The sequence below is a fragment of the Podarcis cretensis genome, assembly GCF_951804945.1.
Source record: "Podarcis cretensis genome assembly, chromosome: Z".
Classification (NCBI taxonomy): Eukaryota; Metazoa; Chordata; class Lepidosauria; order Squamata; family Lacertidae; genus Podarcis; species Podarcis cretensis.
The window spans coordinates 40,340,559-40,368,541 of NC_137184.1; the positions used below are offsets into that span (position 1 = coordinate 40,340,559).

A 27,983-nucleotide genomic window follows, 5' to 3' on the forward strand; every position below is an offset into this window, starting at 1 on the left:
TTACCTATGAACGAACTGCATATCAACGCAAATTAAGAATGGATAAATATGAAGAAATCTGGAAGGAATACTTAAGCGATAAGGCGGACAGTGGTGGGAAGTAGGGGGAGGAGAGGTGGGGAAATATTGTTAAAAAGGTGTAGTTATAGGTATATCAGTACTCAAATCTGAATTGTTAAATTGTGTTATTAGTGTTATTGTGGTTTTCGTTGTATATATTCTTTTAGTTGTTGTTTGTATTGAAAAAATGATTAAATAAACTTTTAAAAAATATATTGATAAAAGAAGGAGGATTTGGGATACTAGACTTAGAATTATATCACCAAGCATATCTACTGTCAGGTACACAATTCTGGAGACCTATAACTCAAAATAGTCCAAATTGGGCTACTTTAGAATATTCCTTTGTAGCACCTGTAGAAAGATGGGTGGCACTTGGGTCTAAATACATGAAAACTCAAGAAGCTATTGAAACAATAACATCAGTTTGAACGATATGGCACCACATGCAACAAAAAATATAAAATTGACCTTTTCTCCCATGACAAAATGACTTTGTGGGGAAACCAGTCTTTAAAAACTGCGAAAGAAATGGTTGTATGGAAGAGGTGGATGAATTTGGGTATATTAACATTACACCAACTGATAAATGAAGAGGACAAATTTAATACATATTCCGTTTTAAGAGACAAATACAGATTACCTACAAATGCTCAATGGCAATATCTCCAGATAAAACACTTGCTAACCACCATCTATGGCAGTTGATTAATTCTTACACAACAACAAAAAACCGTCCATCAACCTATATACCGTAAATCTTTGTTACTAGCAAACCAATGTGATATACAGGTATTGAGGGAGGAATGGAATAAAGAGCTAGAGATCTCAATTTTGACCACACAGTGGGAAACTGTTTTAAATGCTATAACAAGGGCATCCCTGGACCTTAAATTGAGGCTTATACAACAAAAAATAATATTTAGAATATACTGGATACCATTACGTTTGATTAAAAAAGGGCTATCTAAGGTATCTAACTGTTGGAGATGCAAAAGGGATAATGCTTCTTGTAAAACATGTTTTTTTCATTGTCCTATATTGAAAGGTTTTTGGCAGAAGGTAACTGAAACTATCAACAGAACTGTACGGAACAACCTTACATTTACAGAGCAAAATATCCTTTTGAATTATATGCCCCAGCACATGGAACCTTACAAAAGGACTGTATGAGTGAACTCTCCATGCCCTTATCATGCGGAAAAGACTGATACTGATGATACTGATGAATTGGAAAAATAAAAATGCGGGTCCCTTCTTCAATTGGATTGAAGACATACAAACTCACAACATATGAACAATTTGCATATAAACGCAGACTTGCCACGGGCAAATTCAATTATATTTGGAATTCATTCTTACAAATACTGTAATAGGTTAAGATCTGGTGAAGTAGGACCCAGAAATGGAAAGAAGACAAAGTTGCAACACAAGAAGAGTGGCAGATGAAGATGATGGACTATGCCCAAATGGCAAAATTAACCGGGAGACTCAGAGACCAGGAGGAGAAGAAGTTCAAGAAAGAATGGGAGAAATTTATAGTGTATTTAAAAGAGCATTGCAAACAATTAAAAACTTTGGCAGGATAAGAGTAATAATTGTACAGTGGTACCTCAGGTTACATACGCTTCAGGTTAACCCAGAAATAGTGCTTCAGGTTAAGAACTTTGCTTCAGGATGAGAACAGAAATCGCACTCCAGTGGCGCGGCGGCAGCAGGAGGCCCCATTAGCTAAAGTGGTGGTTCGGGTTAAGAACAGTTTCAGGTTAAGAATTACGAATTAACTTCTTAACCTGAGGTACCACTGTAATATAAAATAATACAAAGGAAAAGAAAATAATATTAATAATAATTTAGAAAAATTGGATAAACTGAATGAAAATAGGGAATGTAATGGAAACCAGAGAAGGGTGGTGGGAAGTCAAAGGATCCAGAGAATCTTACATGTAATGGTGAATGATATGTTTTGATGGAAATTATATTTGTAAAAATTAATAAAAATATTTGCACAAGGAAAAAGATCTGGTGAAGTACAATAACAACTTTGTAAAATACCTTGGTTCTTGAACTTAATCCATTCCAGGAGTCCGTTCGACTCCCGAAACCATTCAAAAACCAAGGCATGGCTTCCAATTGGCTGCAGGAGCTTCCTGCACTCAAGTAGAAGCCACGTCGGACGTTCGGCTTCTGAAAAACATTTGTAAACCGGAACACTTACTTCCGGGTTTGCGGCATTCAGGAGCCGATTTGTTTGACAGCTAAGCCGTTTGAGAACCAAGGTACCACTGTATACAGTCCCCCCCCTTTATTTTCAATTCTACATTGGTTCTGTTTCTCTTTTTCTGTTTCTCTCTTTTCTTTTTGTCTCACCATGTTTAGTGCACATATAATTATGTACCTTTTTTTACTTTCAATAAAGATGTCTGGGGAAAAAATGAATGAAAACATTAATATTAATAAAACTAATAATAAAGAAGTTAGGGAGAAGGGCTGTAGCTCAGTGGTAGAGCATCTGCTTTGCATACAGAAGGTGCCAGGTTCAATCCTCCTGCATCTCCAAAAAGGGCTGGAAAAGGCTGTGGTCCGAAACCCTGGAGAGCTGCTGCCATTCAGTGTAGACAGCACTAAACTAGATGGACCAATGATTGCCTGACTCTGCATATGGCAGCTTCCTTTGTTCCCAACTTTTCATTAGGCAAATTGTGAATGGTCCAGAACTACCACTTCCATTAGGGTAGCCTAAATCTCTTTGCATGCCTACCTGGCAGTAAGACCCATTGTCTTTAATGAGGGTTGTTCCCAAGTAAGATTGTAGCCTTGGTCTGTCGCAGCAAGGAGAACAAAGAGTCTTTAAGATGCCACGTAATATTGCACCTTAGCTGTTTTTCCAGAACAACCAGTAGATAAAAGCATAGGATTATAAAAGACTTTGTGGGCCATTCTTTGCCAACCCTCCAGATGTTCTGGACCACAACTCCCATCAGCCCTGGGACCTGTAGCCCAGAATATCAGGAGGCCAAATAAACGGGCAAAGGCTATGCAGGTCCCCTAGTCTAGAGCTGAAGCATCTCCAGCAGATAAGCTGACCAGCCCCTGCTTGAAAATCCCCATTTTGGCTCACAGGGGACCTCTGTCTCTGAGAACCTGCACTGGTGGACTCCAGTTCCCATCAGCCCCAGTATAATCTGTATTACACAATATATGGAGGACACCAGGATGGTGAAGGTGGCCTTTACTTCAGAACTGGGGAACCTGTGACCCTCCAGATACTGATGGACTGGAACTGCTATCAGCACCAACCAGCACTGTCACAGGTCAGGAAGGATGGGAGTTGCAGTCCAGCAATACTATGAAACTAAGTTTAAACTTCAGGCCCCTAATCCCAGATGGGCCCCAGAAACCTTAGTCTACATTGCTTAGAAATTTTTGGTCAATTTGAGCTGCATTACTTTTTTTGGGGTATATATTTCAACAATCCCAAAGCTCGAGAGTCAGTAGCACAGATGTCGTAAAAGTGTGGTGATCTGTTGTGGAACAACCCCACTGAGAAAGAGAACAATGGTTACCCAGACCTCGTTGCTGGTTGCAAAGGGGTCTCCATGACAGTTCAAGCCTCAAAGCCCCCAAAATGTACGTCCACTACTGACCAAAGCTAAGACTTCATGCATCTGATGAGGAGGCTTCTAGTCCATGGAAGCTGATGCCACAACACAGCAGTGCTCAACTTATTTGCAGGGAGTGGGGAAGATAGGAGTGCTCTTAACACTTTGTTGGGGGAACCTGTGGCCCTTTAGATTTTGCTAGAATACAGCTTCTGTCATCCCTGACCATTGGCTTTGCTGGCTGGGGTTGTGAGGGCTGGAGACTGGAGTCCAGCAAGGGCCTTAGCTCAGTGGCAGAGTATTGCATGTGTAGGTCTCATGTTCAATCCCTGCTGTCTCCAGGTAGCACTAGAGGTGTCCCTCATCTGAAACCCTGGAAAGCTAATTCCAGCCTACGTAATACTGAGTGAGATGGACCAATGGTCTGACTGTGTATAAGGCACCTTCCTATCTTCTTAACATGCCTCTGCCTTCATGATATCCAGAAGCCTCGCACTACCTTGACTTGTGCCTTGTTGACAGTGGTGGACCAAAGTTTTGAGGCCCTGAAGCTTGAACTGTCACAGGGGCCCCTTTGCAACAAGCAATGAGGTCTGGGTAACCACTGTTCTTTGCTTCAATAGGGGTTGTTCCATGACAGATTGTTGGCATCTGTCTGTCTCGGGAGACAATAGAGGAGTGCACTTTTGAGGTCAAACTGCTGGAAGATTGCAGCACCTGCTGTGGCCGATGTAGGAGAGATATGTTTTGTGAAGACCAACATCTTGGGTCAGGACATTGCCAGCACATCATCATTGGTGACCACACGCTTGAGGTGGTAGACAAATTTGTCTACCTAGGCTCCACCATAACCACCAGCCTTTCCATTGATGCTGAGCTGGACAAGCGTTTTGGCAAGGCAGCTATGGCAATGGCTGACCTCTCCAAAAGGGCATGGGAGAATGTGATGCTAACATCCAATAGTGTGGCACCAACTTGAATAAAATATTGGCGGGGTGTTGCCCTGCCTCTCACTAGAAGTTCACTGGAAGGAAGGAGGGAGAGGGAGGCCGGAGCCAAGCAAGCCCAGCCCAGGATGAGGATCTCTAGTCAGGCAGAGGTTGTGCCACCTTCCTCCTTCACCTGGTATTTCCAAGACCCAGGCAGCCAGACTCCAGGCACGGGAGGCGGTGCTGCCCTGGCTGGTGTTGGTGGTGAGAGACTGAGCCAGGAGGCTTGCTGGGGGACAATGGCAGGTCCAACTCTTGCACCGCCCCTTCCTCTTCCTGCCTGGTTGCCAGCAGGTGGCAGCGGAGGCCAATTTCCCTCTGTGACGTGTGTGTGTGTGTGTGTGTGTGTGTGTGTGTGGCTGCTCATGGAGGGGGGCAGGACCAGGCCACGCCTCTGGAGGGTAAAAGAGGAAGGAGAACACTCCGGGAGAGAGGCAGACAGGTAGGTGATTGGATGTCTTACTTGCACTTTCATGCCACAGTGGCAAAGGAAAAAGTACATCAAGAACTCAGGCCAATGTAAGTTTCAATAGTGGGAGTGATCTCTACTCACAAATCAATAGTCAATAGTAACAAAAACTAATCCATTCAAAACTATGTATTCTGACAAGGATTACAAACTCAAATAGAGATTACAAACTCAAATTCATAAAGATATGTATTACACAATAATTCATTTCAAAGATTTTCTCTTTTTCACTCGACAATAATGTTATAGAATCATAGAATCATAGAATCATAGAGTTAGAAGAGACCACAAGGGCCAACGGGTTGATCCTTACAATTTATCAGCTTGCAGATGGAGACTCTGTTTCAATCATAGAGCAAAAGTCAGAAGTCAATTATGGATTAGAAACCAGGACAGGACCCTGTTTCGATGTATTTGCCTTCATCAGCTGGAAGTATCAAATATTACATGAAAATACATTTAAATTCTAAATTATCATAAATTATAAAACAGCCCTGTCCTGGTTTCTAATCCATAATTGAGTAGGGACCACTCCCACTATTGAAACTTATATTGGCCTGAGTTCTTGGCGTACATTTTTCTTGGTATATTTAACAAGAACTCCAACTTATTTAATGGTGGCAAAGGAGGCTGGGTGGCTCACCAATTTGAGGGTAGTGAAGGGGTGTGGGCCCCTTAAAGTTGGAACCTATGGAAGGTCCACTAAGCTTGCTTGTTGAGCCCACTGCCTTGCAAAAGTGAGTCGTGGGCAACTTACAACCGTCAGGAGCAATGCCACAATGGCTTCCACTTCAGGAGGATTTTGGGTACACTGGCAGAGGAAGAGGAATGTGGGGGGAGAGCACTGCCCCTGGCGGCGTGATCCTGGTGGGGTGCCATCGCTGCTGCCCCCCACCTGTGCTGGGTTTCATGCTGCCGCAGGCAGCGTGCCCCGCCCTCAGGAAGCACACCCTGCCCTGCAGGTGGCGCGCCCTGCCTCTAGGATGTGCGCCAGCCCCGCCTCCGCCTGCTCTCTGCCCCCCCCCCGGTGCTGGAGCATGAAGCTCCGCCACTGTTTGGGTATCACATGGCAGGACAGAGTTTCTTTTTAAAAAATATATATTTTATTTTCAATTTTTCTAGTAATAACAATTTTCTTATACATAGATATCAAACCCAAATTTACACTGACCTCCCCATTTCCATTCCCCTCTTATTATTTTCACTGTATTTTCCCCCCACTTGATTTCCAATTATTTCCATTATTTTTCCTCTTGATTTCCAATTATTTTTCACAACTGATTCTGCATTCATTTCATAAATGGTACAACAGTCTTGCTAATGTTTCCACATTCTTGCAGTGTTCTTTAAAATAATCTATAAAGTTTTTCCAATCTTGACTAAATTTTCCTTCATCTTGGTGCCTGATCTTCACGGTTAGTTTTGCCATTTCGGCATAGTCTATCATCTTAGTCCTCCATTCTTCTTTCGTTGGTATACTTTCTTCCTTCCACTTCTGGGCAAGTAACATTCTAGCAGTTGTGGTCGCGTACATAAACAATTACTTTTGCTTATTTGGTACTCCATCTCCTAATATTCCTAGTAAAAACAGCTTTCCCCATTATACAAGTGGTATATTATACCCTATATCTTGTGCCCGGTGTACCATTACCACCTTAACCTCTTCATCTTTCGTCTCCCATTCCGACAGTAGTTTGTACAGGTGAAACCTCGAAAAATCCCCAAATCTCTTTTCTGATGAGAGCAGCTTTTACATCTCATATGGAAACCAAGGACCCAGAGTCTGGAGGAAGACTGTGGAGGCACACAATGCCAGATGCTTGAAGTCCAGCATGAAGTTTCCACAGTCTGTGTTGATTTGGGGAGCCATGTCATCAGCTGTTGTTGGTCCACTGTGCTTCATTAAGTCCAGGGTCAACGCAGCCGTCTACCAGGAGATTTTGGAGCACTTCATGCTCCCTTCCACAGATGAGCTTTATGGGGCTGCTGACTTCATTTTCCAGCAAGACTTTGGCACCTGCCCACACTGCCAAAAGTACCAAAACCTGGTTCAATGCCCATGGGCTTACTGTGCTTGATTGGCCAGCAAACTCGCCTGACCTGAGCCCCATAGAGAATCTATGGGGCATTGCCAAGAGAAAGATGAGAGACATGAGACCGAGCAGTGCAGAAGAGCTGAAGGCAGCTATTGAAGCTTCCTGGTCTTCCATAACACCTCAGCAGTGCCACAGGCTGATAGCATCCATGCCACGCCACATTGAGGCAGTAATTGATGCAAAAGCGGCCCAAACCAAGTACTGAGTACATATGCATGCTTCTACTTCTCAGAGGTCCAATATTGCTCTATTTGCAGTCCTTGTTTTGCTGTTTTCAGTTAATATTCTGAGATTGTTATTTTGGGGTTTTCATCAGCTGTACGCCATGATCATCACAATTATAACAAATAAAGGCTTGACATATCTTGCTTTGCATGTCATGAGTCTATCTCATATATGTTTCACCTTTTAAGTTGAATTGCTGAAATAAATGAACTTTCCCACGATATTCTAATTTTTCGAGTTTCACCTGTACATTTTTGATAACAATTTCTCATTGTTTTCCAATAATTCCTTTTCGAACTCCTTCCCAAAGCCCGTCCCTTTATCACATCTGAATATGTCAATTAATTGATCATATTGTAACCAATCTGTTAACAGAAATTCCATTTCATTATATTCTTTCACCCTTAATTGATTTTCTGATTCTATTAACAGATCTTTATATGTTGCCTAGTATCCTTTCATATTTACTTTTTTCAGAGATATCGCTTCCAATGGGGAAAGCCACCAAGGTGTCTTACATTCTAACAAATTTTTATATTTATCCCATACTTGAGAAAATAATTTCCTTGTAATGTGGCTCTGGAATCCCTTGTGCACCTTTGTTTTCCCATACCGTAAATAGGCATGCCAACCAAATCTATTATCGTCTCGGTAGGGCAGAGATGTGCTTTCCCAAGCTCACGTTCCCAGCATGATCACACTCCTGTTTCAGCGATGTCTATGCTGGGTTGGTCATGCCCACAGAATAGAAGATGGAAGGATCCTTGATGACATGCTCTATAGGGAGCTGGCTTTAGGCACCAGGCCTTGGGCAGACCAACACCATTACAGAGATGCCTGCAAACATGACATGAAGGCATGACAGATCACCACATTGTTTTGTTTTAAGCTAGGAATGCATCTCAGATTTTGCTTTAAAATTGTGTACCATGACACTCCACCTTTACAACATCTGTGCTACTGACTTTGTGAGTGTTGAAATATATAGAGAAAAAGAGAAAAATAACTACCAAACTTTTAGAAGACATCTGAAGACAGCCCTGTTTAGGGAAGCTTTTAATGTTTAATAGGTTATTGTATTTTAGTGTTTTGTTGGAAGCCGCCCAGAGTGGCTGGGGAAACCCAACCAGAGGGGCGGGGTATAAATTATTGTTATTATTATTATAGAACAAAAAACTAATAAATTTGAGTTGTGCGAATCAAATTGTGTCTACTGGACCCAAATCTTTCAAGCAGTGTGGACTGAAGTTGCTTTTGGGGCCCATCCAGGATTAGGAGCCCTGAAGCTTAAGCTTTCTTAGTTTCATAGTAGCTTCACTCCTGCCCAGAGAAGACACTTTGGTGCTGCTAACGCGTCAAAAACAACATGGGAAGCAGCAGCTCTGAATGACCAGTCTCTGCAGCTGCAGCAGGCGCTGTGATTCTCCAGCAGTTTGACTTCACCCCTAGAGGCATACTCCATTGTCTCTAGAGACAGCCGGCAACACAACCCCTGACTCCCTCCAGCTTTTGTCAAATCTCCCACTCCCAGGTTTCTAACAACAGCAGCTAAGGAGGGCTGTCATGAAAGATAAGTACTCCCTGTCCCCTTGGCTTTGGGTACTTTGAGCACCCACTGCCTTTGCTAGTTTTCCAGATGCCTCCAGTTCTCCACCACTGCCACCCTTGTCTGTTCATTTCTTCCCTTTCTGTGACCTGGAAGCCCCTCCTTGCACTTCCATCCGAAAACCCTGTAACGCTTTAGAGAAAGAGAAAAGCACTCTGCACATGGTCAAGTATGCTCTTGCCTATTTTTTTAATCTGAGCGTGGGTGAAGGGAGGAGAAGAGAGAGGGAACCCAAGCCTGCTTCAGGATAGCAGGAGCCTGGGTGGTATGAAACGAATGAAGCTTAAGTTTCAGGACTCCTAATCCAGGAGGGTCCCCAGAAGAGACCTTAGTCCACATTGCTTTAAAAAATGAGTCCCGTGTACGCAATTTGAGTCGCACGGCTCAAATTGATTTTTTGTCGCATGTATTTCAACAATCCCAAAGTTTGAGAGTATGTAAGCACAGATGTTGTAATGGTTACAACCCCACTGAAGAAGATAACAGTGGTTACCCAGACCTCGTTGCTGGTTATGAAGGGGCCCCCATGAGAGTGCAAGCTTCAGGGTGCCCAAAATGTAGGTCCGCCACTGAGAAGGGGGAGGAAGGGGCGGCAGGCAGGCAGGCAGGCAGGCAGGGTGGGTGCGTGGGTGGGTCTCGGCGCCTGGTTGCCGCTCCGCCCGCTGAGCGGCTGGGGAGGCCGATGGGCGGCGACTTGCTTGCTTGGAGAGGCAGGGCTGGGTAGCAGAGAGGGCGGAGCTCGGAGAACCACAGAAGGTGCCGCGGGAGGGCAGGACGCACCTGGGGAGACCCGCTGGATGTAAGTAGCGCCGGCACCGGGGAAGGGAGGGGAGGAGCGCGCTGGAGAGGAATTTGGATCAGTGGCTTCGGCCGGGGAGAGGGTTTGGCTGGAATAAGCCTGGATTCAGGGGAGGCAAAAGCCTCATGCAGCAAAAGGGACCGGGTTCTCCCTTGCGAGGCCGGGGGTGCGGGAGACGATCTGCTTATTCTTTGCCCCCAGGAAAGAAATGGGGGTGGGGTTCTTGATGGCGCGCCGGGCACAGCGCTGCCCCCGCACCTTTCTTCTCTCTCTCTCTCTCTCTTACGCCGCGGAAAGCTCAGGGCAGGAGGGTGTTGCAACCGCGGGAAGAATGGGTGTGGGAATAAGGCAATGTTCTAAACAAGGGTTTTATTGGGGGCGGGATCCTACTTGGAAGTACAGTACCCCCTCTGATCGCGATGCCCCGCCCCTCCAACCCCTGAAAAGTTTGAGGTCGCGTGCTCTGCTTCTTCTGAGGGAGGTGTACACGATCCCGGACACGAGAGGTCCCTTTTCTTCAGTATCCCAGAGCTCGGTGGACCCTAGTGGATCCTGGCACACATTTTGAATTTCGCGTGTGACTGGATCGCAGCTGTCATTAGTGTGCTTGCGTACGTGCGCGACTGTATTTTAGTTCGTATTCTTCCAGACTTTAAAATACAACTCATCACAGGCCCTCAGGAAAGTGTGCAACTCTTAAATCAGAGATAGGGAATGAATGGCCTGCCAGATGTTACTGGACTACAACGCCCATCGTCCCTGGCCATTGGCCTTGCTGGCGGGGGCTGATGGGAGTTGGAGTCCAACAACATCTCGGGAGGGCAGAGCTTTCGCTGTCTTTGCCTTAACAGCTTAACTAAATGCACGCACGTTAATAATTGTGAATGGAATGAGAAGTGTATAGCAGATTCAGGGAGAGATTGGGAGCAGTCTGATCGAACTCCTGGCATTCTAAATGTTCTTGAAATTATGTGGGCTTGACTCCCTGGTTTTCATTCTCAAAGTGGTCCTTTGGGAGATTTGGGTGCTGACCCGCCCTTTAGAATGAAGGAATGAGCGCTTTCTCCTGAGCTCCCGGCTTATCTGACAATGTTGTGACTGTACGAACACGAAGTGCTTCTCTTAAGAGCCTGAAATCTCTTGCGTGATGGCATTGGGGGCATGCACCCCCTCCCAGCCTTTAGAATTTAATCTTTGAGGGAGGCACCGCTAATGCAGCCCGGGGATGTCAGTACTCAAGATGTCAAAAGGCTCCATCTGTCTATTTTAAGAATACGGGGAGGCGGAGGGATTAGCTAGGCTGGCTAGTTAGACAGCCAAGCGTTCCACCATATGCTTTCTAATTTTCCTTCTTTCTCCCTCCACCCCATTTCTCTCTCTCATGTGCGTGAGTTTGGTTGCCCTTGGGGGATGGTTGCTCTTAATTTATAAGCACAATTTGAGCCACTAATTGAAGATCCTTAGTTATTCTAGTTGCACTCAATTCAGTGTCACTTCCCCATACTGTATTTCCCTTCCTAAGCCTTCACCCGAGAGGTTCAAAAGTATTCTGTTGTTGTTTCTATTGCTGGACATATTTTAGCAGGAGGGGTGGGAGCGGAGATCTGTTTTATTATTAGCATTTATGATAGCAGGTTCCCGCACTCCCCATCTACAGTTCTTATAGGAATATCATTATAGCAGCTATTTCTGCATGGCTACCATATATTTCAATAATTTCACACAAGGTTATTTATGCTGGTATTTATGCGCTTTCCTACAGGTAAGATCAAAACACTTGCTTGCATTAGGGCATGGGTGTGGAACTCCCGAGCAATTGGTGGACTGCAACTCCCATCATCCTTGACTGCTGGCTCTACTGACTGGGGCTGCTGGGAGTTGGAGTTCAAAAGCAGCTGGAGGATCACAGTTTTACAAACCCAGTTTGGGGTGGAAATGCACAAGTTGGTGCTAGTGCTTCTGCTTACAGTGGTACCTCAGGTTACAGACACTTCAGGTTACAGACTCCACTAAACCAGAAATAGTACCTCGGGTTAAGAACTTTACCTCAGGATGAGAACAGAAATTATGCTCTGGTGGCGTGGCAGCAGCGGGAGGCCCCATTAGCTAAAGTGGCACCTCCGGTTAAGAACAGTTTCAGGTTAAGTACGGACCTCCAGAATGAATTAGGTTCTTAACCCGAGGTACCACTGTATAAGGGCTGCCAACTTACTAAAGCAATTTAAAAAATAAAATAAAAAGGTGCATTTTAATCATGGCAACAGGTTCCTTGCCCTTGCATGAAGGACTGTACAATCACAGGACATGTTGTAGATAGCTTTCCCAGAAGAACTCACGTTCTTCTGGAATAATTAAGGTTATTCCAGGAACAAATACATTGAAAAGTGCTTTCTTTTGATATAGCTGTTTTTGGTGGAGGGAAATGACCTGACCTGCTTGGTTATTGGGAAATAACCTGACTTTGCATTTACGGATGGGGAACCTGCAGCATTTCCAGATATTGGTAAACGTCAGCTTCCCAGAGGGACTTGGGGGTCCAGCACTATGAAACTGCATCAAGCGATATTTTATTTTATTTATACCCACTCTGCTTTTTTTTTTTAAAAAAACAATATTTTATTAAAGCAATATATTAAATAAACTAAGTAACATAACAAACAAACAAGATAAACACAGTTATTGCTAACATGAGCAATTTTAACTTGGAGCAGTTTGATTTTTACTGTCTCTCTGGATGGACAGTAACAGCTTTCGTTTGTTTTAATTTGTTATGCTTGTATGAATCATTGCCATTAATAATAATAGTAATTGCATTGCACTTCTCCTTTACTCCTCTGTTAGCTGCCCTGGAAACATAAATTCAAACTACATTTTGTAAATGTTTAGGGCTCTGGAGTGCAGGGAAGGCAAGTGGTGCTGCTTCATTTCTTGAATTTCCTTCCCATCCATTTATTTGTTTAGGTTTTCTTAGCACTGGAAACCACAGTGTGAATGGAAAGCAATAATTTTAGACTCTGGTTGCTTTTGCCAGCACCTTGGCACCGTCTAATGAGCACAAATTCCACTCCACAGAACAGGGGTGAAGACACAACCTCCAGATGCTACCAACGTCCAGCCCTGCTGGGTGCGGCTGATGAGAGCTGGAGACCCTCAGCTTTTGGAGGGCCACAGGTTCCCCACCCCAGCACTAAATTGTGACATCCATCTGTCTTGAGAGACAATGGAGTGCACCTACAGGGGTGAAGTCAAAACTCTGTGTGGGCAGCACTGAAGTGATACCCCTGGGGTGCAAACCTGGGAAGTGTCTATGGCGGTCCTGGGATGCCCAGACAACAATATCCTGCTTTTTGCTTCACTGCTGTGGTCCAAAGGAAAGCAAAGCAATGCATTTGGCACCAGCTTGGTTACAGGAGTTGCCGGAAGGAGGCGTACGAAGCGCCATCCAACTGCCTTAGGGACTCCACTCTGGATTTGTGTAGGGTTTACTCCTTCGCCTTTTCTTCTCCTGAAGATCTCCTGCAAGGCAGCGGAGGGTTAGGATCAGAGCTTTCCTTCTCTTAGATGGGCTCCCTTCCCAGGTTGACAAGCCCCATCTACCGCTTTTTGAAATACTTTGTACACTGGAGCAAATAGCATATTTTCTACTTCTTTACGCATAGCGACCTCTGGATATTTCGTTATCCTAGCAAATAAATGTTTTCACATCTCCAATCAATCTCTGCCTGATGCTTAATTGCATTTTTAAATCTGGTGAACATAATCTAATACATGGTTTTAATGGGAGAAAATACACAGGGCCCCGGTCAATAGGCCTGATCTTCTGCCTCTTTCCTCGCCTCCTACTGGAGGATTGCTGCTAATCTTTGTCTTTCTAGCACAGCCGCTTGGTTAGGCTCTGTGGTTAGCCTCCATATCATTAGTTTCATAATGTGGGCATCAAATGATACAAAAGAAGAGCAAGCACAGGGTAGAAGCTGCATCTCTTGATTTCTCTTGGGGTTGCATGAAAATGTTACCCTGCAAAAAAATTTCAAGGAAAAGATGTGCTTTCAGGAAGCAAACAAACCTACTTTTGTAACAACTTGCATTTTTCTCTCTGCTCATTTGCAGCTCTTGTGAGGTACTTTTAATATTTCTCTCTCTCCAAAATTCTGCACAGCAAAGAGACCTGCATAACCTACTCAGCATCCATACCACTTGACTTCATCTTCGTCTTCAAAATACCTGCAGTTAGGGATGGAAGGATCTGTCAATTCCGGTTCTCTCAAGTTTCTCGTTTTTCGAATCTTAAATTCAGTTCTCCACATTTCTGCAGCAATTTACGAACATGTGGTGGTTTGTTTGTTTTTTAAATCCTCATGGAAATTCTTCAACATTCTTGTGCGAATGTCTTTTAATAAACACATTTTTGTATGCAGTTTTGACAGATTCACACATTTTTGCAAGCAAATTCTCGTTTAATATAATGGATTTCTGTATTATTTTCACTAGCATAATCATTTTTATGCACACTTTTATCTAATATATGCCTTTCAGGTGGTAAACATTGTTTGGAGGAGTGCAGCACAAAATTTAAATAAATATAAATTTCAGTAGATGAGTGTGCTTTGGTTCTTGGATGATTTCAAAAAGTGCAAATTTGATAGAGTCACCTTTAAATGCAAACTAAATCAAATTTCTCCCTTATCCCATGAAAAAGCTACAAGTAAATTGTGTAGGTATTCTGTAGGTACTCTTCTTTCTTCATTGCTTTTCACCTCTTTCTAGTACACCTCCCCACTAACATACACATTTTGCACACCCTTTATAAATGCAATATACCTACTTTTGTGTGCATATTTTGGGACTGAAAATCTGGAGAAATGTGTGATCCAACTACTAGTACTGCTGTGACCCACAAGCAGCTTTGGAAAAGTCAAATCAGGTTGATCTGCTGAAAAAAAGTGGACAAATTCCTCCTATTCTCCCTGGTATTTTGCACCTGAGTTCCTGAACCCGCCTTCAAAGATGCCACTGCCCCTTAACATCTGTTTACTCCACTTCAAAATGCAAAGTATGAAACTGTTTGGATTGTTCCTATGATCCTACACTGCAGGACTATGTACACCTTAAGAGCTTGAAATGAATGCATCAAGATCGTTCCCCCTTGCTGTGGTTCAAGAGATGTTCTCATGGTGTTATACACATCAGAGCAGGGTTGTCTTCAGCCAGTGCTCAGGACCTGCTTGGTTTCTTTGCCACTGCAGCCCCATCTCCAGAACTCCTATTCATGAAGCTGTCATCTGCACATGTGTGCACATTTCTAAATGCACAATGGGTATCTCAAATGTACACACCTGATTTCAGTACAAAGTGAATGTGGCTTTAAGTTTTATAGTCTGATTGAAGCTGGTTTGAGAGAGAGAGAGAAAATGCACCAAACAGCATTATTTCTCAGGAAACTACAGGACTGTTTTGGTTTGTGGCTATCGTAAATGCAGCTTCAAGAACTAGCAGTGGGAATGCACTGGCTGAGGAGTAAAGTGTGTAATTTGTACACAGCCTAGGCTACTTACTAGAAGAATGCAGCAAGCCAGGCAGAGATCCTTTGCATGTTGCTAACACGTACAGATTTGAGCTCAGCTTTCACACCAGATGTTCCTCTTATTAACAGTATTCGTCCTCAACCTCACTTGATAAACCTGGGTTTTGTCTGAGCTTGCCTGTCTTCTTCCCTGAGGAATTGTAGAGCAGGAAAGCAACTCCTTGTAAGGCGTTTTTATTTTTTTATTTTAATCTTTTCTCTTTTTTTTGGTGTGCTTGCCTGCAGAGCTTCTTCTTTGATGGTGCTCCTCTGTGTTGGTTCCACCCCTCTTCCCCCAGTGAGTTGCAGCTGGGCAGGTTGCCAAGCATAGAATTGTCACTCTACTTCCAGACGGAATGAGACAATGCTCCTGACCATTCTGTGCCTCCAGTGGCTGCCTTGGTTTGGGTATCTGCACCAAGTGATACTTCTTAGGACTGATGTCGAAGATGGAGCAACCCCCAGTGAGGAACAGCTAAACCTTTTGTTTGGCTGAGACAAATAGTCCTGTAATGAAAAATTCTGTAGCGTCGCATCAAGTGAAGAGCCCCCCCTCTTGATTTTTCACTATTGGGTGGCTATTTACTTAACAAAATTTGCATGCCGCTCAGCTATACATAAGCTTCCAGGAAGTGGTTTGTAAACAATATGAAGTATGCATTAAAATTGACATTAAAAACAGCTTATAACAAAAAGCAAAATGAATAAAATCAAGTTAGAAGTATGCATTTCTAAGCCAAAATTACAGGCTATTTGTCTTTACTGGTCTGAGTAGGTTCACCTAAACTGAAACTGTATTAGCAGGTGCTGAAGAGAATACAGGGGAAGCACCAGGATAATGTCAGTGGGCAGGGAGTTCCAAAGTGTAGGAGCCATCACACTAAAATATCAGCTACTTACAAGTGTGGAATAAACATCCTTAAAATGCCAGTTCTGCAGCTCTAAGTGTTTCATTGGGCATATGTAGTGTCAGCTGATGTTTCTGTAGCTACCTGAAGCTGCTTGCTCTAATGGCTGCTGATGGCTAGGCTAGGAGATGCTGTTTCACTCGCGTTGATGGCTCAGGTGGCTACTGAGGAATGATGTGCCCTGCAAAATGAGGTCTGGGAAAGCAGTTGAGAACTGCAATATTGCTAGCACAGGAGGCAGAGAGTTCAGTTGTGCTTGTAGTCGGAAGGAGGAATCCAGAATGTAGCAGCTAGCCTGGTGTCTGGGATTGGTTGACCAGTCCTGAAATACCTACATTGGCTCCCGGTATGTTTCTGAGTACACTTCAAAGTGTTGGTGCTGACCTTTAAAGGACCTAAATTGGTCCTTGACCAAGAATACCTGAAGGAGCGTCTCCACCCCCATCGTTGAGCCCAGACACTGAGATCCAGTTCCAAAGGCCTTCTGGTAGTTCTCTCACTGTGAGAAGTGAAGCTACAGGGAACCAGGCAGAGGGCCTGCAGTGGGACTGATCAGATGTCAAGGGGATTAGTAACCATACAGTCAAACCTCGGTTGCCAAATGTAATCTGTTCCATTCATCTTCGGAAACATTTGACAACCGAGGCGTGGCTTCTGATTGGTTGCAAGAGCTTCCTGCACTCAAGTGGAAGCCGCATTGGACATTTAGCTTCCAAAAAATGTTTGAAAACCAGAGCATTACATTCCAGATTTTCAGTGATCGGGAGCCGAAATGTTTGAAAACGGGGCCATTCAGGAACTGAGGTTTGACTGTATAACCTTTAGAAGACATATGAAGGCAGCCCTGTATAGGGAAGCTTTTTCAGATTTAATGTTTTCTTCTGTTTGTATATATGTTGGAAGGTAGAGTGGCTGGGGCAGCCCAGTCAGTAGGGTGTCGTAAAATCATCATCATCATCATCATTAAAGGTAAAGGTAAAGGTACCCCTGCCCATACAGGCCAGTCTTGACAGACTCTGGGGTTGTGCGCCCATCTCACTCAAGAGGCCGGGGGCCAGCGCTGTCCGGAGACACTTCCGGGTCACGTGGCCAGCGTGACAAAGCTGCATCTGGCGAGCCAGCGCAGCACACGGAAACGCCGTTTACCTTCCCACCAGTAAGCGGTCCCTATTTATCTACTTGCACCTGGGGGTGCTTTCGAACTGCTAGGTTGGCAGGCGCTGGGACCGAGCAGCGGGAGCGCACCCCGCCACAGGGATTCGAACCGCCGACCTTTCGATCGGCAAGTCCTAGGCGCTGAGGCTTTAACCCACAGCGCCACCCGCGTCCCTCATCATCATCATTATTATTTGTTAAAGAGGAGGACTATGTAGATGCTGTTTGTTTTGGGGAAAAGTGATACTGAGTCACAGAGTAGTGCTGTCTGAGTGCCTGTGTTCTCCCTCCATGCTCAACTCATATATATTTGTAAATATATAGATATGGGTGGGTTGGGGACATCCAGTGCTTTTTCCTTCTAAGGAAATGGAGCAAACCCATTAGCATTGCAATTTTTACTGCTAAGAAGAGGAGGCGGGGAGGTTGTGAATGAAACTGGATCATGTCAAACCAACAGGCGCAATGGCAATTCAAAAACCCTTTGCTTGAAATTGTAGGAGGGGAGAGTGCTCTTACATTTAGGTACTCTCTGCTCGTCAGGTTCCCATGGGCACGTGAAAGCCACTGTAAGAACATGATGCTGAACTAGATGGGCCATTGGCCTGATCCAGTTGACACGTCTTATGGTCTTAACTGGGTGAATATTCAGCCTATGCCAGCTGAGTTATATGTGGCATGAAAACATTTGCTGTGCCTGTGTAATAGCCCTAGTTGTAGGAGAGGTCCTAGCTATGGAGTCTGTAAAAGCAGAATATGGAAAAATGAGAGGAGATGTACTATTTGGGGCATGCTGTTATATTTGACAAGGAGCAATATGGATCTCATTAGAAAGATCTTTCATCTCCCACCCCACCTCACTGCCCCATCGTCATTATGCAAAGCCTTCTAAAGCTTAGGAAAAAGTATAACAGCATTTCTCTCTGGCTTCAATTTCCCCAGCACTAGGCAATCCAATCAATAATTTTTTTGGTCATCGGTTTAGGAAGGAGAATGAATTGGTCCTGCTGCTAAATTTTAAACTCAGTTTTGTTTTGAGTTTCTCTCTGGGTTTCCCTTTCTTTTTGATGAGGTTTCCCCTCTTAACCATTTTCTGCATTTATTGCAGTTGACAGCTTTTCCCATTCAAATGTCTGAAACGTTTTAGTTTGGAGCTCAAGTTCCAAGCTGGCATACAGAATGTAATCCTTGGGAATTCAGTTCTGAGCGATATTAAATTGTACAATTTCAGTTTTGATCTCAGCCTCTCTTTTTCTGGGCTTACTCTCTTGGATCAAACTGGGGAAGGAATTTCTATCTCACTCCCTGAATTTACTGGTATTTATTGTATCTATATACCGCCCTATACCCAGAGATCTTAGGACAGTTCACAGAAAGATCATAATATATAAAATCAAAATAAAATCAATAACCCCCCTCAAAGAGCCACATTTTAAAAGGGCATATGTATGTAAATCAGATCAACCAAAGGCCTTAAAAAGGAACGTTTTTCCCTGGCACTGAAAAGTGTATAATGAAGGCGCCAGGCAAACTTCCCTGGGAAGAGTATTCCATGAATGGGGAGCCACTGCAGAGAAGGCCCGTTCTCAGTTGCCACCCTCCGGACCTCTCAAGGAGGAGCCACATGAAGCAGAACCTCAGAAGATGATCTCAGGGTGTGGGTAGTTTCATATGGAAAGAGGCGGTCCTTGAGCTATTGTGGTCCTGAGCCATTTAAGACTTTATAGGTCAAAACCAGCACTTTGAATTGGGCCCGGAAAGTAATTGGTAGCCAGTGTAGTCAGACCAGGATTGGTGTAATATGTTCAAACTGTCTTGCTCCAATGAGCAACCTGACAGCTGAATTCTGCACCAGCTGAAATTTCCAAACCGTCCTCAGAGGCAGCCCCACGTATAACACATTGCAGTAATCTAACCTTGAGGTTACCAGAGCATAGAGAACAGTAGTTCGGCTATCCCTGTCCAGACAGGGGCATAGCTGGGCCACCAGCCAAAGCTGATGGAAGGTGCTCTGGGCCACTGAGGCCACATGAGCCTCAAGTGACAGCAAAGGATCCAGGAGGACCCCCAAGCTGTGAACCTGCTGCTTCAGGGGAAGTATAACCCCATCAAGAACAGGTGATCTCCCAGCCATCTGGTCTAGGGAACCACCCCAGTCTAATCTGGATTGAGCTTCAGTTTGTTGGCTCTCATCCAGTCCATTACTGAGGCAAGAATCTGGTCCAGCACTTCACTGTCCACTTCCACCTGCAGATGTAAAGGAGAAATAGAGCTGAGTGTCATCAGCATACTGCTGACAACGTACTCCAGACCTCTGGATAACCCCACCCAGTGATTTCATGTAGAGTTTAAGCAACATGGGGGACAGGATTGAGCCCTGCGGAACCCCACATTGAAGGTTCCATGGAGCTGAATGCACTCCCCAAGTAACACCCTCTGGGGATGACAATCTAATTAGGACTGGAACCACCGCAAAGTGGTGCCACCCACCCCCAGTTCAGAGTCACTCAAGAAGGATACCATGGTTGATGGTATTGAAAGCCGCTGAGAGGTTGAGAGCAATTAACAGGGACATGTTTCCCTTGTCTCTCTCTCGACACACGTAATCATACAGGGCGACCAAAGCAGTTTCTGTGCCAAAACAAGGCCTAAACCCCGTTCCAGGAAATCAGTTTCTTCCAAAAGTGCCTGGATCTGGTCTGTGACCACTCACTCCAGAACCTTGCTCAGGAAAGGGGGATAAGCAACTGGCTGGTAGTTAGTTAGGTTTTCTGAATCCAGGGAAGGTTTCTTAAGGAGTGGTTTTACCACTGCCGCCTCCAGACAGGCAGGGACCACCCTCTCTCATAAAGAGGCACCGATCACCTCCCTGGCCCAGCCAACTGTTCCCTTCCTGCTGGTTTTCGTGTGGTGAGTTCCTGCCCCCCCAGTGGAAATAATGACACATGACACAATTATTAAGGTTAATGGGCTAAATAAGGCCACAACTTTTATTGGTTATAGGTGATGAGCGCTATTGGCTTAGGCATTGGTCCTAACCGACTATATCCGACTTCAGTCTGTCCGCTAGAAGTCTGTGAAGGGTTAACCACCAGTAGGGGGAGTCCTTCTGATGCACATCAACTAGGAACTCCCCCCCCCCCGACCACCGCTAGGGGGCATGCCTTAGGCCCTCACCTCCCCAGGCTTTGGACAGGGCCACCCCCCCCCCCGGAATCCTTTACCAGACTACCCTTCAATATGCGGGGCAGGTGATGGCGTAACCTCCCCTCTTCCATCTACAGAGCAATACCAATGCCTAACCGCCAATACCAAGAAAGTTGTGATGATTTGCTATGAGGTAGGCAAAAACCAAGTGGCTGGTGCCAATTTGTCAAGTGGAAAAATTCCTACCAGGCCCGTCAACGGCAACCAACCATGGTCCATAGCAAGGTCAAAGAACGAAAACCTTATAGGGCAGGAGGGTGGGAAAAGCAGGAACAGCTGGTAAGCGGCAAAGAGGGAGATCCCCGACTGCATCCTGCTTTAAATAAGGCAGGCCACACCCCCAGAGCCAGCTGATTGGCTGGCCAAGAGGTGACGCAGCCAGGAATCTCCCCAATTGCGTGGGAGCTGTGTTCCAGCCACCGCGCGCGTGGTGGGGCTGTGAAGCCTGCAACTCCACCTCCTCCGAAGGGCAGAAGTGGCTTTATCAGCCAAGAGGGGCAGGGGTCTAGAGCGTAAGTGGTTGCCCTGACTGATTCAAGCACCTTGTCCACATCCTCGAGCCTTACCAGCTGAAATTCATCTAACACAACAGGACTAGACTATGCTCTGGACGCGCCATGAGATTCATCTGCTATAACAGCAGAGTCAAGGTCTTGGCGGATGCAAGCGATTTTATCCTCAAAATGCTTTACAAACAAGTCACAATGCAACCTGGAAAAGCTCTGCCGGACGACATAATGAAGTGTTGTTAGGGGTTGTTAGATGCTGTTCACAAGTTCAGTATGCTCAACAGCCATTATGCTCCTTGAAGAAAAATTTCTTAGCCCCTAGCCATCAAAAGCACCTGAGCAAGCAGCTTCAGCAAACTTCTCGAGGGCCACAGGTTCCTCATTCCTAATTTACAGAACTATTTGTCACAGTGATAAAAAAAAAAGCATAGCTGAGTTCATTGGTACTTGCTTCTGGCTGAAATAGAAACCTTCAGTCCTCTGCAAACTTGCATGGGAGTAAGGGCTGTTGAACATGGTGGGAGTTAAGGTCGTAGTGGATAGCTTGATAAAGACATTGACCTAGTATGCAGCAGCTGTGAAACAGTCAGGAAAGGAACTGAAAATAAAAGTGACCGTATCTTGATGCTGTTATAAAATTCTATGGTGTAAATGCATTTGGAATACTGTTGGAATACTGTTCTGGCCACCTCTCCTCCAAAAGGATATTGCAGGGTTGGGGGGAAACCCAGTACAGTGGTACCTTGGGTTAAGTACTTAATTCGTTCCAGAGGTCCGTTCTTAACCTGAAACTGTTCTTAACCTGAAGCACCACTTTAGCTAATGGGGCCTCCTGCTGCTGCCGCGCCGCCGGAGCACAATTTCTGTTCTCATCCTGAAGCAAAGTTCTTAACCTGAAGCACTATTTCTGGGTTAGTGGAGTCTGTAACCTGAAGCGTATATAACCTGAAGCGTATGTAACCCGAGGTACCACTGTAAAGGGCAGACAAAATGATTGAAGTGGTGGAGCAATTCCCCTATGAGGAAAGGGTGCAGCATTTGAGATTTTTTTTTATGTTTACGGAAAAGGTGAGTAGGTGCTGGCACGACGGAAACCAATAAAATTCTAAACAGCATGAAGAAGGTAAAGATAAGTCTCCCCCCCTATAATAACAATATAACTTTTTGACATCCAATGAAGCTAAATGCTCAGGACAGATAAATAGCAGGTATTTCTTCACACAGCACATAAACTGTGGAACTTGCTTCTGCAGGAGGCAGCAATAGTCAGTCCCCAATTGAGATGGCCGTAAAAGAGGATTGGACAAATTCATGGAGGGTAAGACTAGCAATAGCCCTGAGTGCTCACTGGAAGGAGCACCTGAAGCTGAGGCTCCAATACTTTGGCCACCTCATGAGAAGAGAAGACTCCCTGGAAAACACCCTGATGTTGGGAAAGATGGAGAAGGGGATGACAGAGGATGGGATGGTGGGACAGTGTTCTCGAAGCTACTAGCATGAGTTTGACCAAACTGCGGGAGGCAGTGGAAGACAGGAGGGCCTGGTGTGCTCTGGTCCATGGGGTCACGAAGAGTCGGACACGACTAAACAACTAAACAACAACAACAAAGGCTAGCAATAACTATTAGCCACAAGAGCTGTGCCTTGCCTTCATGGTTGGAGGCAGTAGTGCTTCTGAATACCAGTGGCAGGAAGCCACAGGAGCATAGCTGTCAACGTTTCCCTTTTTCAAAGGGAAATTTCCTTATTCCGAACAGGATTCCTAGCAAGAAAAGGGAAAAGTTGACAGCTATGCACAGGAGGGGAGAGGTCTCTCGGGCTCGAATCCTGCTTGCAATTGCCAGGCATCTGGTTGGCCACTGTGAGAACAAGACCCTGGACTAGAAGGGCCTGATCCACAGGCTCCAACTTCTGAGTAAACATGCATTGGATTGTGCTGTCAAGCATGATAGAGTAGCCATATCAGTGCTTTCCTCACTTGTTGTTTTTAATCAACATTTACCAACCCAGTTCCCCCAGATGTCCTGGATTATTTACTCTCATCAGCTCCAGCTAGTTCAGCTGTGCTTGTTGGGGCTGATGCAGGGTGGTTGTTACCCAAAACACCTGGAGGGAAAATAGTTTGCTGAAGATTGGTTTTAATGACTTCATTTTCAGTGTTTTTTATTTATTGGTATAGAGGTTTTTGTCAATTTGGTGGTACAGTTGTACCTTGGTTTTCGAACAGCTTAGTTCTTGAACGTTTTGGCTCCCGAACGCTGCAAACCCAGAAGTGACTGTTCTGGTTTGCAAACTATTTTTGGAAGCTGAACATCTGATGGGGCTTCCATGGCTTCCGATTGGCTGCAGGAGCTTTCCGCAGCCAATCAGAAGCCGCACTTTGATTTCTGAAAGTTCTGGAAGTTGAACGGACTTCTGGAGCATATTTTCTTTGACTACCAAGGTACGACTCTATATAAATCTTGTCAAGTAAAATATAACGGGGATCTCATTTTTTAAAATAAAAAAAAATAGCTGGAGGGAATAAGCTACACTGTTGCATTGCTGAGAGAAATTACTTTCCTCAACAACTGGCTATGCAGCATGCTAGAAAGGATGTCCCTTGCTGTATAATTTAGACTCCTAATGGCTAGAGGAAATAACTTCTCCATTGCTGCTATTAACCTGTTGACACTGTATTCTGTTCTGCTTCTTTTGGGTGCCCCAACATTTCACAACAACCTATTTTCTGAAATCACTCTAATAGCAGGGATAGGCAACCATCGCCCCTCCAGATGTTGCAGCTCCCATCATCATAGCTGTCAACGCTTCCCTTTCTTTAAGGGAAATTCCCTTATTCTGAATAGGATTCCTCGCAAGAAAAGGGAAAAGTTGACAGCTATGCCCATTATCCCTGATCATTGGTTCTGCTGGCTAATGCTGATGGGACTTGCAGTCCAGAAGCATGGGGGGGGGCGGTGCCACAGGCTCCCCATTTTTGCCATATAGAAAGCTGCCTTGCACTGAATCAGGGCTGTTGGTCCATTTAGCTAAGGATTTGCCCTGGCAGGCAGTAGTTCTCCAGGGCTGCAGCCAGGAGCCTTTCCTGCCCCTTTGCTTGGGATAGAATTTGGGACCCTCTGCGAACAAACGCTCCTTTTTCTTAACAGGATTGCAGCTTGCTAGTTTGCCCCATCCTTTTTCGTACGGCGTGTTTCAAGTGTGTGTTCTTCTTTAATAGTCGGCAGAGTCCCTTATTAGCCATGGGCGGGGTGGGGGGGGGAGAGAGAAAGAGGCGGAGAGATAAACAGATGGTATTTAGGGCTCGAGATGCTGTGGTTTTGTAGAGTTTGAGAGAGACAGGAGAGGGGAGAGTTAACAATTCTTACCCATGTATGGAACAAGCACAACCTTCTTTGAATCCTGTTAAGCAGAGCCCGTGGGCCTCAGATCAGGAACTTTATCTGGCTAGTAATCTATAGGCACGCTGGCTTTCGAGTTGGTGTGAGGGAAAGCCGGATGCTAAGTGCTTAGTTCTGATAGAAGGAAGCATCGCTATATGCACGTGAGGAGTTATTAAATATACACTCACACTGACTGTGTATGAGATACCATGGCTGCGTTCTACAGCTGTCTGAACTTTAAAAGGTAAGTGACTTTAATTATTCTTCGCTTCCCACCTCCTTCCCCCATATTTCTTTTGCAGCGTGGAGACTTTTGCAAACACTTCTTTTTCTTCCTTTAATCATTGTATGAAATTGTATGCAAGAACAGGGACCGCTTATCAATTGTTTTAGGTTGTAAGCCTGCAGGCAGAATCTGTTGGTTTTTTTAAAAAATTTGCTCTGTGTAAATGTCCAGGTCTTAGGTGTTTAAGAAAGACCATTCTTTTTTCACATGCAAAGGATGAAGCACCAAATGAATTATCTGGCTTTCCTGAAAGTGTAACTTTTGATATAGAAATGGATAATGGTAATTAAGGTTGCAAATGTACCTTGGGATGGTGTGAGATAGTGGGAGATGCTTTTGCATAAATATGAACTGAATCACTGCAATCCTGTTAAGTTACCTGGAGTAAGCCTCATTGAATAGAAGTGAACTTACTTCGGAGTAGACGTTTTTAACAATGCAAAGTGGGATTTTCAGTATGAAAGTGTATGTGCTTTTATTGTTTCTATAGTGTTTTTTAAATGTGCATTATTAGTTAGAGAAGATGCTTTCAGGTGTGCTAAGTTGTTTGTGAAGTTGAAAGCAGGAAAATATGTCAGTGTGTCAAGTTCTTGGAAACTAGTTGGATTTAAAACACTAAATGGAATTGAAGATGAGAGTGTTCCACTTGCAGAAAAAAATGAAGGCTTTTTTTAAAATTTAAAAATGAGTGTGATATTATAAAGCAACATCTTTGCAGTTTTAAAATACATAGGTTCTTATTTGTTTTGATTAATTGCTCTGTGGCTGGAATCCATGCTGCAAATTGCAAAAGGGAAGAAGAATGGAACAAAGCAGGGTTATGTCTGTGTTCTTCTTCTTCTTTTTTATTAAGTTATGGTCCATTAATTTTAATATGTACTTGTCAATCACTGAAATTAGTCATTTAAAAATGTGTACTACTTCCAGTGTAGTATCAGAAGAGGTGTACCAGCTTCTGGGAATTGCAAGTTTGGAGAGTGCTGTTGCATCCATGTCTGCCTTAAGGATTTCCTATGGACATCTATGAGAATAGGATACATGGAGTTTTGGTGTGACCCAGCAGGAGTCGCTTTATGTTCTACAGAAAGCAGCTTTGCCAGTCCTATACATGGTGCATTGCTGAGCAGAGGCCTGCAAAGTGCCTTTTGCTGTGGTGCCCAAGTGTCCAACTCCAGTTGGCTGTTGGGTACATGGGAAGCACTGTGGAAGGGAGTTTGATGGACAGGTAGTTGGCCTGCACAGCTGTGAGAGGTTAGCAAACCTTCAATCCTTTCAAACCATGGGTTATGAAGCTGGCTTTTTTCAGCAAACCATAGTTAAGGTTAGTTGCGCCATTGGGGTGGCAGAGACCCCCAAAAAATTTCAAGGAAGGCCCGGGCCCCCTCAAAATTCCCTGGCGGTCATGTGCACATGCCACAGGGTGTCACACATGCAAGCTGTGGGGTGTGCACACAACACATCAGCAAACCCTGTGGCGCATGCAAGTGACTTGCCCCACAGTGTGTGCATGTGGTGCGAGCATGCTGTGGGACATACTTATGTCATGTGCGCATGCCCCTCAGTGTGCACACACAATGTGCTGACGTCACATGGCCTCAGCCACCTCAATCACAGGGGCAAGGCAGTGTGCATGCTTAAGGTGAACTACAGTTTGTCAAGTCTGTATGCAACACTAAATTGCAGCTGATCAGAAATGGTAATGAAAGCTTCTGATGTCTTCCTTTTCAGGTGTGCTAAAGGAGGATAATGAAAGAAGGGGACATGCAAGGCTCACCTAGACACCTTCTGGTCACTCCAAACCAGTGGTGGCAAACCTATGGCATGTGTACCAGAGAGGGCACTCAGAGCCCTCTCTGTGGGCACACGCGCTGTTGCCCCAGGGCAGTAGCTTCCCAGCCGGGGGTGGGGGAGGAGGAGAGGAGGGCTCTTGCATGCTGTCCAAAGCCTGCGGCACCAGGGCCTGGCAAGTGAGCGAGGGGCTGAGCAGGCATTGACTTTTAATGCGCCAGGGCCTCCCACCAGTCTGTTTTTCCTACTTGGGAGTAGAGATGGGAAGGCCTGGAAGAAAAAAAACCAACTAGGAAAATTGGGGGGAGGAGAGAAACCAGGGTTTTGTGCCTGGTCCCCCCCCCAATTTTCCCGGTTTCTTTCCAGGCCTTCCAGCACCCCCACTTTGGAGCTGCCTGCCGATTGACACCAGGCAGGTGCTCTCACTGTACCTTTTCTGGCAACTGCTCAAAACATTTTGGTTAGGGCCAGCCCACCTGGACACGTAGAAGCTGCATGCCATTTAGGGTACTTCCTTTTAACCACTGCTGACTTTAATCATCTTTTGAATACTCTTAAATACCTGCTTTTAACTGTTTTATCACTCATTTTAATATTCTGTTGTATATTTCTGTAAACTGTTTAGAAAGCTCTCTTACCATCATGCGATGTATAATATATAATAACAAATTCAATTAAAGACACACACACACACACACACTCCTTTTCCATTCAAACAGAGTTTGTGCCTCAGTGCAACATACTATTCAGCAACTGGATGTTGGTTACTTCTGGGCCTGGCATGCAAAAAATTTGCCTTATGCTTTGCCCCGGCTGTCCTCAAGTAGAGATGGAAATTGGTAAAAAAAATTTTGGGGGGGAAACAGGTATCCATCCCACCCCACCCCACCCACATTTTTCCCCAAAGCAGTTTTTTAAAACTCCATGAGAAAAATAAGAAAGAGGAAGAACAAGAAGAAATGGAAAATGATAGCATTACAGTGGTACCTCGGGTTACATATGCTTCAGGTTACAGACTCTGCAAACCCAGAAATAGTACCTCGGGTTAAGAACTTTGCTTCAGGATGAGAACAGAAATCGTGCTCCGGTGGCAGCGCGGCAGCAGCAGGAGGCCCCATTAGCTAAAGTGGTGCTTCAGGTTAAGAACAGTTTCAGGTTAAGAACGGACTTCCGGAACGAATTTAGTATTTAACCCGAGGTACCACTGTAGTTCAGAAAATGAGATAGAATGAACTGCATGTATATGTTGTGTCTTCTGGTTTTGTTTTTTTAAAAAGCACTGCTCAAAGGGTAGACTTTCTATGGAGCTTAAATATTGAGGCGGACCTTAACTTTATG

At 44.8% G+C, this 27,983-nt stretch overlaps 1 protein-coding gene across 4 annotated transcripts in view; it reads left to right on the plus strand.

Annotated features, from left to right (window-relative positions):
- The first annotated feature begins 9,768 nt into the window (after positions 1-9,768).
- Positions 9,769-27,983, plus strand: part of KIAA1210 — a 63,808-nt gene continuing 45,593 nt past the window's right edge. For 3 of the 4 annotated variants that reach the window (XM_079962689.1, XM_079962688.1, XM_079962691.1), the window contains exon 1: positions 24,526-24,815. In XM_079962689.1, coding sequence (XP_079818815.1) covers positions 24,781-24,815 — 35 coding nt within the window. In that variant the 5' untranslated portion in view covers positions 24,526-24,780. Of the gene's footprint in view, positions 9,847-24,525; positions 24,816-27,983 lie in introns of those variants that run through there. The other variant, XM_079962690.1, reaches the window with a different exon arrangement.